The 12,780-nt window shown below is 37.8% G+C and overlaps 1 protein-coding gene across 5 annotated transcripts in view; it reads left to right on the forward strand.

Annotated features, from left to right (window-relative positions):
* clec16a (C-type lectin domain containing 16A) overlaps positions 1–12,780 on the forward strand; it is a 55,339-nt gene that overhangs the window by 7,502 nt on the left and 35,057 nt on the right. For 2 of the 5 annotated variants that reach the window (XM_079252413.1, XM_079252416.1), the window contains exons 6-10: positions 3,493–3,616; positions 3,871–4,045; positions 4,656–4,706; positions 4,946–5,062; positions 10,740–11,034. In XM_079252413.1, coding sequence (XP_079108539.1) covers positions 3,493–3,616; positions 3,871–4,045; positions 4,656–4,706; positions 4,946–5,062; positions 10,740–11,034 — 762 coding nt within the window. The remainder of the gene's footprint in view (positions 1–3,492; positions 3,617–3,870; positions 4,046–4,655; positions 4,707–4,945; positions 5,063–10,739; positions 11,035–12,780) is intronic. The other 3 variants (XM_079252414.1, XM_079252417.1, XM_079252415.1) reach the window with 2 other exon arrangements.

Below are 12,780 nucleotides of genomic sequence, written 5' to 3' on the forward strand. Positions count from 1 at the left end.
TTTCTTTCTATGGAGTTCTTGCTAAAAAATCAGTTCAATATGGTTTTTTTTCACTGCTACACATTCAAAAGATATTGACACTTAAGATGCAGGTAAAGTAACAATTACATGAGATATATTAGAGATTTTTTTATTTATTCAGAATTTATATTCATCAAGATATGATATCACTCAGGCAGAACATGACGGCTGTTTCGACAAGTAACAAGGCTGCTGTGTCGTATGCTAAACTGATGCCGTATATAAACACCTGTACTAATCTATAGTGTGTGCTTGAGGTGTCTGTAGGCTGAGAGATGTTTAGTCATGCAAGGTGTTATTTCTTTATTTCAGTAATGTGTAAACACACACATATGTATGTATATGGAATATATATTATATATATATATATATATATATATATATATATATATATATATATATATATATATATATAATTTTTTTATTTTATTTTTTTTCCCCCTTGTTGTAACTTTATTAGATGACATGTTTGCAATTGTATAGAAAGTTTAGGGTGCAGATAAATCTAGAATATGCCGCCCATATTTACCCTCTGCAATTTAATCTTCACTTAATTTGATAAACATGCTTGTTTTAAAATCTAAAAACAGAAAAAAGTCAAATTTCTTGGGGGAAAAAAAAAAGTGATGTGAATTAAGTTGGGATGAATTAGAAATGTATGATTGTGTAATATTTTAAAGTTGTTTAACAAAAGAATCGAGCACAACTGTGTCCCTGATCTTAGATTTACCACCTACAAGGAAACAAACTCTGCAGTAGCTCCAGCATGCAGCATAGCTGCAGATTTGTCATGCGCTGCAGGCTTTTTATAATGTCATGTTGTGGTACAGCAACGATGCTTTCCGATGGCTGTGCTCTTCTCTTCTCGGCTCTGTGAATAACCGGTCTTTGCACTTCTCTGGGCGTCTTGGGGAACTCAGGTGGCTTCTATGGGGAATCAGCTTCTCTCTTCATGCTTTCTTTTGTTCAACATATTTTAACAATATCTCAGGATAACGTTTCTGCCTAACGGTGTAACCGCCTCATCCTGCATGCAACACTTTGTAGTCTACAGCTCCGATTCCTTGCATTGCCCATATCATCCTGTTTCTGTAACTCTCAGCAGTTACAGTTAGCACACCTGACTTACTGTAGCTGAACTAAAGTAATATCTGATGTAACCTCAGACAGAGAATTTATCACCACTGGCTTGTTTGTGGCTGTGCTACTGCAAGGAATCTGCCGGTGGGGGAAGAATCAGTTTAATTTAGCAACTCTTAACTATTCCAGGTTTTTTTTAATGAGTGTCAATACCACTATGTAAAATTTAAGCATCATGAAGCGTGGTCTGCTTCAAAGTTGTACCCACCCCCTCTCATGAAAAGGTAGATTTTTATGTTTTAGGATAGAGCAATGCGTAAACTGGGTGAGTATGTCACAGAGGAGACAATTGTAGCCCCGCAATGCTGAACATGACTGACTGATACTTCCTACTGATTCCTTGATATGTTTACTGCAACAAATGACTACCTGGGAAACCATTTCATTCTGCATCAGGACTAATTTATCTCTGATCAAACTTTGACATTAATCCAAGGAAGATGGAAGAAAAAAAAATCATGTTTTATTTGGGTACACAACATTGAAACTCCTTTTCCAAGTGTGCCATTGTTTGCAGTTTATTCAAGACACCTACAGGGTCCGTCCCACCCTCCACCCACCCACAGCCGCCCCCTTACTCACATTAACCCTGTGTCTGTTTCCCCCTCCCCTCTCCAACCACTCCTCCCACTCTTCCTCCCCTTGTCTCTCTACTCCTCTCCCTCTGCGCGCCCCATCTGCCTAACTGCAGTTTCATGTAAGTTGGTTCCATTCATTCAGTCTTTTTCTCAGGGCTGGGTATCCAGGCAACGTGTCAAGTCTTTGTAGTGTATTGCTATAATGTACTAATTAGGGATGCACTGATACCAATATCAGTATCGGTATCGGCTCAATACCAGGCATGTGTACTCATACTCGGTATTAATAAAAGTGTGCCGATCGATACCACAACCGATATCCGATACCACACTAGTCAGGCCAGCGCAGATGTGTTTGATGACATCCGTCGGACATATTATAAAAGAAATAAATGTCTTTAATGTTAAAATATGACATTTTTTGTTACACTAAAGCTAGATCTTTGTTTCAAAACCATACATGTATAGTTGTATTTAGGTAAAATGTCCCAAATCAGAATAAAACTTGTTGAAATTGTTAGATCTGTAATGTTGTTATATTTGTTTTGGTGAGGTAACTTCAGAAAGGATGGGTCATTTATTACAACCTAATGAAATCTTACACAGTTATAACAGCAATAATAACCATGGTCACAATAATGTTCACATAAACAGATTTGGTATCTGCAAATATCGGTATCAGCAGATATTCACATTTCAGATATCGGTATCGGATAGGAACTCTCAAAAAGTGGATCGGTGCATCCCTGGTATTACTAACATGACCATGTTTTTTGTTTTTTTGTTGTTTTTTTTTTTTAGCAGTGACAGTGTTCAGGAAACATGATTCAAACTTCAAATTGAAATACATCTCACTTTTTTTCCTGTTAATGAATCAGGCCTTGTCTGTGGTTGCCCAGCCCTGCTTGTTCCAAATGATGTATTTGTCTTAATTATGTAGGTGCGTGTACTCTTGTATATCATTGACCGCCTCTCATCCACCTGCATAAATTCAGAAACACATGCATGTCACTCATGAGTTGTTTTTAAAATTATTATTAATTGTTTGTCAGCCTAATTGCTTAAAAACTTTATTTTAGCTGAGTTCAACATGTTTTTTTGTTTTTTTTCTGTTCTTTTTCTGTCTGGTGGCGGGTTTGACAGTCTTGGTCTACATGGTTAGTCAGCATCTCCCCCTCTGTCCGTTGTTTGGATTTGGCTACTCATACCTTGCTTAGCTTTGTTCTGTTAGTGGAGGCTAATGTTGCCTTGAGCTAATTTCCTGAAACACAGATGTAGTTGACACTGCAAAGTTCCGGTAAGCCAAATTCTTAATAACACCATGGCTGTAGTTTTTTTTATTTATTTATTTATTTAAACTTAATGTCCCTAGACCCTAACAATGGACTTAGCTTCCATGCTGCCTCCTATGGATAAACAGGGGTTATACTTATTCCCACATATTGAAGTTCTCCCAAAAACCTGTAAACACTCTTGATGTGATCAAATTTGTGTACTTTCCTTTACTTCTTTGCTCGTGAATGTTTCTTTTCTTTTTTTTTTTTTTTTTTTTTTTAATTAGAGTACAGTGTTTGAGAAAATCTGGTTTAAATCTTGTGTATTTTCTTTTCCGTTGCATTTTATTTTAAATGATCATGTTTAATTGTTCCATTTTGGTATTTCCTGGGATCACGCAGTGTCTTCAGATGAATTAACTGTTTGTTTGACGTCTGTGGACAACCTAGCTAATTATTGCTGAAACTGTTCTCTCCAGTGGACAACCAGCACATGCTGCACTACATTCGAGATAAGACCGCCGTCCCGTACTTCAGTAACTTGGTGTGGTTCATCGGCAGCCATGTCATTGAACTGGACAAGTGTGTGCAGACAGATGAAGAGTAAGCGATCTCAGTCTTTTCACCGCAAGACCTCTAGGGGTCAGGCTTGTCTTGGGATTAAAAACTGTTCTACTTATTTGATAAATCCAAAATTATACATACTGTGTAGTAGGACAGATTTATTTGTAATTGTTGTGTTTTTTTCTTAAAATAAGCCTAAAAAACTAATATTAAGCTCATTTTTTGTGCTTTATACTAGCATCCTTAATTATCAAAATTACATCATTGTTCTGCCTCTTACTGCTGTTTCTCAGGCATAAAAACAGAGGAAAGCTAAGTGACCTGGTAGCAGAGCACCTCGACCATCTTCATTACCTGAACGACATCCTCATCATCAACTGTGAATTCCTTAATGACGTGCTAACCGACCACCTCCTTAACCGTCTCTTCCTGCCCCTCTATGTCTACTCATTGGTTAGTCCTGAGACGGTACGTCACCCCCAGTTACCTTTAAAAATGAACCATGGGACACTGATATTTGAAAATGGGATCATTTATTTGGGTAAATTTCACATTTCATATATGTATGTGTGTGTTTTTCCCGTCAGTTCATTTTTATCTGCTATGTGCCTTGTTGTGTGGTATATTATTCTGAACTACTGATCTTGATAAAGCACTCCCCAAATATAATAATTTACAATGACCTTTGATAAACAGTGACTCACTTCTATTTCGTCTTTCGCATTTATCACATTACTCCCAATTTATTAAGTAATTGCAGCGCTCTGAGTGAGACTTGAAACTTCCTCATGATGGCTGAAAATCTCATAGTGAAACAAACATTTTCCTTGATGTTTCTTAATTTTAGATTTTTTTATGCTTTCAAGTCTCATATTTAGTGCAGAAGTAGGTCTGAATGCAGAACTTCTTTATTCGTCTTTGACTCAACAACTAAAAATCCAAACATGCTTGATGGGGAGTGTATTTAAAAGAAAAAAGAAGTCTTGACTGCTTCTTATTATAACAGTATATTATAGTATATTATAGTAGTACAAGAGTAAAAAAAAAAAAAAATGTATTCCGCTTTTTGTTTTCTTAGTCTGAAGAGCGGAAGATTAACCCTCAGGTGTCACTATACCTGCTGTCTCAAGTAAGCAACACACACACACACACACTGGGTCTGCATCAGTTTTATACTAAATACTTAAAATGAAATAATTTTTTTTAAAAGTTTGGTGTGATTGTGACTTAACATTTTAGTTATTTCAGCTTATTGTTCAGTTTATGGTAGAATAAAATGCTGTTGCAAAGTGGGAGGCAGTTGTCAGTGGGAATATGTGTGGATGGTCAAAAGTCACCTTTTTTTTTCTTTGGGTATTTGTTTTCCAGGTGTTTCTGATCATTCACTATCAACCACTGGTCAGCGCCCTCGCAGACGTTATTCTCAACGGAGACCTGTCTGTCTTCACCCCTCAGACAGACGTACACAGCACTCACAAAAACACGGTAATAACGATACACGCTGTCCCGCTCAGCTGTTCCAACACGTGTTTCTGATGTAGCCGTAACAACATTCAACAACTCCAGCAGTGTACATCGCTCTAAAACGTAAAACAAACACACACCGAGTACAGTTCTTGAATAAGAAGTGAACACCTACGCATCCAACCACATGGACACACACACACACACACACACACACACACAGTTCCAGAAGTGTGTGTGGGTGGTTGGAAGGTGGTAGGGTCATTGGTTTTCTGCATGCTTCACCCACATCAAAACAACTAAAGGCAAATGACTTTTTTTTCCATTTTTCTAACATTTCCTTCCTTTTTATTCTCATCTTCACTTGGATTTATTTGAATGTTGGTTTTCACTTTGCTTTTTTTTTTTTTTTTCTCACTTTCTATGGTCATGTAATTTCCCTTTTCCCTTTTATCTTCTCTTTAGTTTCCCCGTTGTGTCCCCCTTACTTCCCCACCTGATTCCCCTCGCCTCTGATTTTTCTTCCGCATCTTCCTCCCTCCTCCTTCTCTTCCTGTTTCTCTTCTCTCATTGCCACTCCCCTAATTCTCAATGTTTTGACCATCTGTTTGTACTAGCAGGTGGGCGGGCTGAGCTAGTGAGCGTTTCTGAGAACCCTTGTGGTTATTCTCTCTACTGTGTGTGTGTGTGTGTGTGTGTGTGTGCGCTTAATCTGTGGCTATGGTAAGAAGCAGCCTACCTTTTCAGTGAATGTGACATGAGGTGCAATGTCTTCACGGTTCTGGTATACCACAAGTGGAGACAGCTAAACTTGAATTACCGCCATGATTTCTGGAATATTAGAGAAGCGTTTCTAAACTGCAGAAATCATTGAAATTGACTTAAATATTATTATTTCAGTCAAGAAGACATGAAGACAAGTTCATTTGCTTTCCTGGGTTCTTTGGTCAGTTAATCCTACTTTATTTTTTCTAGGACTTTTCACAAAGGGTGACATTTAGCTTTAATTGTTCTTTTTCAGTAATAAGAATCAGATAAACTGAAACTCATTACTGAGTTTATGTGTTTGGAAAAAACCCACGGTGATGTCAGACCAGAAAGCCACGATGCCTCCTAAACATGTAGATATGAGAAGCTTTGAGGCAAATTCTTGGTATTCATTAAAAAAAAAAAAAAGTCTTTTTTTTTTTCCCCTTACCTGCATATTCGGTTTTGGGTATTGATTATGTTCCCCACATCAGATATGTGTTAATGTTTGATTTATGGTAGATGAAACACAGACCAATGAGGCACAGGCTCTGTTTCTTCGCAGGTGGTAAAATGGCACTTCCTGTTTGTCTGTGATGTGGCAGGAAATTGGGTCACATGATGGAACTCATAACAGAGCTGGCTCACCTAACCCAGATCTCTTTCCTGGAAGAAGTGTTTTTTGTTTTTTGTTTTTTTTCCTCTTTTTCTTTCACTTGCTTATGTAGATGTTTCTTGGCAAACACACCATCTGGATATATAATGTTATCGTGTGTAGCTACATGTTAAATACGTGTGCTAGTTTAGAGTTTCTCAAAGCTCAAATGAAGCTGTTTTATAAAATGTGTGTGTGTGTGTGTGTGTCTGTGTGTGTGTGTAGAGTATGCTCTTTGATCTCCATTAATTTCTCAGCAGTGGCTGAGACTGTGAGTGGTTTACCAGAACACTGTCAGCTAACAGGTGCAACACTTAGACAGATACTAGTTTGTGGTTTATATCTGACAGCGTGCACACTGTGTTTTTAGCAGCAGCTACATGCCGTCCTGCTCAGACACATTAAGCAATACAACGAGATGATACATATATGAACGTTTGTTTTTGTTTTTATTTTTTTTATTTTTGTGCTTTTTCTTTTTCCTTCAGCTGTTCTTCAGAAGATCAAATATTAAAAGCTTTTCTTTATGTTTCAGGAGGAAACGCAAAAAATAGAATCAATTTAATTTGAAACTGTATTCTTGAAACCATTTCAGTACTTTATTGTATGATTTTTTTTTTCAAACAATCCTAGAAAATAAAAAAAGCAACCGTGAATGCTTCACTAATGGCTGAATGAAATAGTCTTTTTTTTTTTTTTTTTTTTTTTTTTTAATACTTTTTTTAGACAGATTTTCTCCTCGTGAGAATGCAGAGGAAGACCACAAGCATGGATGGAGAGAGGAGAAAATATTATTTAGAACATCTATATGTCTATAATATAACTTGCTTGTGATTTTGTGATTGGTTGGGGGATTACAAGAAATTGCTACAGAGGCCATTTTTTTTTAAAATTTTGGCGCAGAGGTAAATCAGACTGCTGTTGGTTTTGGTTTCAGACTGTTTGCAGCAGGTGGATGTGTGTCCGTATACAGTACATTTCTGTTTGGGTTTTTGTTAGCACAAGAGGTTGAATAAAATGAGGCCACCTAGTTTCACTGCTTCAGTCAGTTTTTTGTAAGAGAAGAACCTTTTCAAGAAATGAAACCACTCAGGCAGAATCATACTGGGTTGCTGTGACTTCTTCTTTCACATTTCTGAATGTGTTTAGTTTACTTACAAATGTTATTATTATAATGTATTAAACAGTTAATTATTTTATTCATTAGTCAGTCAATGTGTTCTCTCCATCTTTACTTGTTTTCCTTTCAAATATAAACCAACCATCGTTTTTGCCAAATATTTAGTTTACTAAATGGCAACACAAGAAAAGTAGCAATGCCTTTCGGAATAGTAAGGACTCACGTTTACTATCCAGTTGATAAGGCTGTTCAAAGTTTATTTGGATTCTTAGTGGATTGATTGATTAAAAATGAAGATAGTAATGGATTTGCATATTGATACACACCTGTTTCTGATTGATTTGGTAGTAAAAGTGCTTTTAAAGTTAAATTGCAGTTATCCCACCACCTGCAGCTGTAGCTGAAAAGCTTTCTCAGTGGTTTATGATGTTTATGTTCACCTTTCATATTAGCCAGCAGCATAAAATGATTACAGTTTATGGTCCAATAGACGGTACTTCTTCCAATCTGGCCAAAGTAGGTCCGGCAGGTCCAGAAACCTGTGTTGTGGATAACCTTCGTGCCACTATGGAGTAAGTCTGAATTTTTTGTATTTGCATATAAATAGTTCCCATTTGAATCTGAACATGCCTGTTTTGAATAATTGCTTTTAAAAAATTGAATTTGAATGACTGTATTTGAAATTGAATCTTTGTTGAATTCAGATTTGCTCCCTAGTGGCACAAAGTTTATCCCATATCTGGTATTGGATTCTCAAATGGGGTTATGCGTACCCCTGGGGGTACTTCAAGGCCTTCCAGGGAATAAGTGAAATTTTTTTTAAAACACATCACTTTAGGTTTTCTTTAAAACTTCCTTAAATAAAATATTATGAATATAATATTATATAAATATTTAATATATTTCAATAAATGTAAGTGTACATTTGTAAACTGAATTTACATTTAGATTTACACCATTTCATTCCTCTTAAAATCCCACATTCCCACGTGAATTGAACCCTACCTGCTACGAGCCAAATCATATCCGTCAGTCACTGTCGCCTTGACAACGCAAACAATGGAGTCCTGGTTGAAGCGTAGCAGAGATGTGTAAAACAATGGCAATTGTTATTCATGATTAAAGTTTAATACACTAAACACAAATTACAAAGTGCTTTAGGCCTATTTCATGTTTTCTCTTAACCAGAAATACTTTGCAGTGGTTAGGGAGTACTTGGCTGAAAAAAATATTTTACAAGGGGTTCTGTGTTACACAAAGGTTGAGAATCGCTGCTCTAAAGAAACAATTTGTGACATTCAGTTTTTACCATGGTGTCATCCTATTGGATAACGCTGCTCCGGAGCCGAGCTGTTATTGTTCCCACTCGGGCTGAATGGCCACATTACAGTTGAACACTTTAATTGAACCAGATTCCTGTCAGACATTCCTGTCGAGGTTTTTTTTTTTCTTTTTTTAACAAAAGGGGGAAAAGCTGAAACTTACCATATTGTGCTGACCTTTGCACTGACCTAGGGATCTTAATGGAGCCATATTCCTTAAGATTCTGGGAACTCCAAACATAGCCTTAAAACTCCCTGCAAGGAGTCTTGGCTTGGAAGTGAACCCAGAACATGCTCAGTGTACCCCGAGCAAGCAATGGACGAAACTCCGACTGTATCTTAGTGAGGAGGGGCGCATGGCCCAGTTGCTAAGTATGAGTCATCAATTCAAAAGCTGCGATTGGTTGATCCTAAGAGCTAGGTTTTGGGGATAATGAGCATAAAATGGACCATTAAATCCGAAGAGTTAATGATAGAATCTCGTCTTTATGAAGACTGTGAAATTGTAAATAATATTTGACCTAAAAAGGAAATTTGTGCTTAATAAATAATAAGCTATGCTTTAAAATTTAGCAAAAAATGGTTGAAAACTAAGGCCCACTTGCACATTATTCACCTGTTGATAGTTATATTTCTTTAGTTAAGTTTATGTATCATTCTAGTCATTTTTGTGCTTCCAGTCCAGTGCAGAATGCAGTGCAGAGAATGTCTCTCCTGCCTCTTCGCGTCGCCATTTTCTTCGCTGCTTAGGAAGCCCCCTTAAGCCTCTTAAAAGTCCTCTTTCCTGCTCTTCAGTGAGCTCCCATTAGGAGAGCCTAGATTGTTTAGGAATACATTTATCTTCACTGGGATCTACTCTGAACTTTAAAGGCAAATTCTAAGAAAAAACAATTCTAAGAAATTTCTTAGAAATTTGGTGACTAGGAGCTGCGGATCTTTCGGAGTACAGCCCTGATCGTGCGGTACTTTAGCTGCTGATGTGGGTCACAGCTGACTGACAACCAAAAGTGCCTTTATCAGAAGTTACAAGAAACTTACTGACATGAAAACTATTTTTGAGTTTTAGTTTCCACAGTTTTATTTGTGGCTATCATTACCTCAAATTCTCGTGTAGATGTTTCACCGAGAAGTCCAGCCTCTCCCCCCCCCCCCCCCCCCCCAAGCAAGCATGATAAAGTAATCTTTATCATGCTTGCTTAGCTTTACTGTAAGTGAATGTTGACATCACGGCTGGGCATCTTATCGTCTACCAGCTGCTTCCTGTCGGGTTGTGCATGTGTGGTTTGGTGCAACTTTAAGAGCTTTTTTTTTTTTTTTTTTTTTTTAAATTTATTTCTTTGAATAGAATAAGAGAATGATCATATTTGTGCATGTTGGGCGTTTTTTCATGCAAAAAGTGCTGAAAGGAAGAAGTGTGTTTCTGCTTTATGGATCAGCATGACGGTGCTGTAAGCTTCTTACAGTAAATGTCTTTTTGTGTGAATGGCTGTGAACATTTCTCACACTCTCAGTCCCATTTTAAACTACGTATATTTATTGTCCCTATCTAGTTTTTACGATGCCACATCGACTCTTAAAATGTTGGCATGAAATTACTCACTGGAAACAGGATGTCTCTTCTAAATAAAAAGGCTTTGAGTGCATTTTCTTCAGAATATAATCATCGGTCCACTCATTTTTCCTCTCACTCACTTTGTAGCATCATCAGTTAGTGCACATTGCAATGTACTGTTCAGTGTTACTAAAGTTTTAATGTCTGACTTATTGTTGACAGTAACATTTCTTTATCCCCATCTTGTTTCCTCACTTGCTCACTTTTTTCTAACTTGTCCACTCTGCTCCTTTGTCACCCAGCAGGCCAGTTCAGGAGGAGTGCGTCGATTCATCAAACCGCCCGAATCTCTGGAGCGCTCCCTGGAATTGTCCCGCCACCGGGGGCGCAAAAAAACGCAGAAAAGACCGAACTATAAGAACCTGGGCGAGGAGGAGGATGATGAAAGAGGGGGAGGAAGCAGCAGTGGTGGAGGACTAGAGGAGGGCTGGGATGATGACAGCAGCAGAGGAGGAGAGAGGGAGAAGGGAAAAGGTACAGAGGGAGGAGGAGGTGGTAGTTCTAAGGGAAGCAGAGCGAGTGGGGAGATGGCGGAAGGTGAGTGTGTGTCTCATTGGACACAGCAGTACAGGACTGTGTTTGTGAATGCTGCTTTACTTCCATCAGTCAGACCTGTGATCTCCCTTACAGTCTAGTCCTCCAGCAGGTAGCGCTGCAGCCATGCTGCGTCTCCAAACAGAGAAGATAGAACTCGTTAAAACAGAGAAAAGCTTAAAAAGAAAGTTTAAAGTGTCTTTAACAGCGTTCTATAGTACAACCCTTATTGTGTAAAAGTTGGGCTTCTCTGTAAAATAGAAGAAAAACCAGAATCTCGTTAATTAAAAATGTCATGAACCAATATTTTATTCACAGTAGCTCATAAAGGAAAGGAAAACAGCAACACATCTAAAAAAAAAAAAAAAAGGTGATTGTGGAGCATCTCTTCTTATTTCAGGTGGTGCTCCCACTTCCTACACATCTGGGAATGCTAGAAACATAGTCTTGTCCCATTTGTGTCTCATTCTTTAATGCTCAGCCGTTTCGGACCTTCTTTGTTGTATTTTGTGGCAAATGTTTGCAGCTGGTAAAATGTCTGGACTGCAGGCAGCATGTAGTTTAGCTCTGGCTTACGAAGAAATGCAAGGCTTTCCTGGAAGAGGAAATATGTTTCAAATTTTCAAGCAACATATGTTCACATGTTTTCACATGTGCAAGTTACCATATACACTAATGCACCCGTACTGCCTCCATCCACAATGCAATTCCTTTGACTGAGCACAGATAGCAGGTTGAATGTTGTTTTTTTGTTTCTTTTGTTTCATTTGTAGACAAAGTTCTACAACTTTGCAACTTTGCAGGTTGCTGAACCATTTTTACCCCTGAGAGAATCTGCCTCTCTGAGGTGCCTTCTTTTTTTTAATACCCAATCATGTTACCAGTAATGTAATTAGTTGGAACACGTTCCTCCAGATGTTTTGTTCAGTCCTAAATTAAAATTCTTTTCCAGCTATTTTTACCCCTGTTGTAACATTTCTGTTGTTGCTGCCATCAAATTTAAAATGGTCTAGAATTTTTTCAGAGAGAATAAAATGTCTCACTTTAAACATCTGATATGTTCTCTATGCTTTACTGTGAATAAAATATTTATTGTTATATTTGCTTTATATTTACGATCATCGTAGCATCCCAGTTTTTTTTTGGGAATTGTTGGACATGCACTCTGCTTTATTGTTTACCAGTGGGGTGAAAAACTAAACTGAAACACGATTGTTGCTCCAGGCTTCTGCTGCTAAAAACATCTAATCTACCTCATCAACAGTCAAATATTTTGGAAAAAAAATTGGGTTTAAGAAGCTTGATTAGGTCACAGTCTTTCCTCTGTTTGGTACATCCCGATTTTCCCCGTATTTACAATTGAACATATTTCCACACAACCTCCATGACGGCAAACTATCCATTCCCACAGTGACGCATCATCCATGCTGTGCTCCTCACCTCTCCGCCTGTCTCTCACTCCTGCTCTGAGTGTGCATGTGTGTTTGTTAGCTTAGCATCTGTGACCATCTCCCTCATCTGAAGTGATTCCTTCATGACTTTGACAGGCTTCGTATGCTTGGCTACACAACCATCAAAACCTCTTTGGGTCTAAGTAAGCATAACATTTGGCAGTGATGGATTGTTGCACAAATAGCATCGTGGGCTGCAGAGCAAGAAGCAGTTTCAGAATGAGATGTGTACCATTTAGCTTGGAAAAACAACACCTACCTCATTTAACTTATTGATAAAAGTGATTTTAAAAAAAAC

The sequence above is a fragment of the Telmatherina bonti genome (genome assembly GCF_933228915.1).
Source record: "Telmatherina bonti genome assembly, chromosome: 14".
Taxonomy (NCBI): domain Eukaryota; kingdom Metazoa; phylum Chordata; class Actinopteri; order Atheriniformes; family Telmatherinidae; genus Telmatherina; species Telmatherina bonti.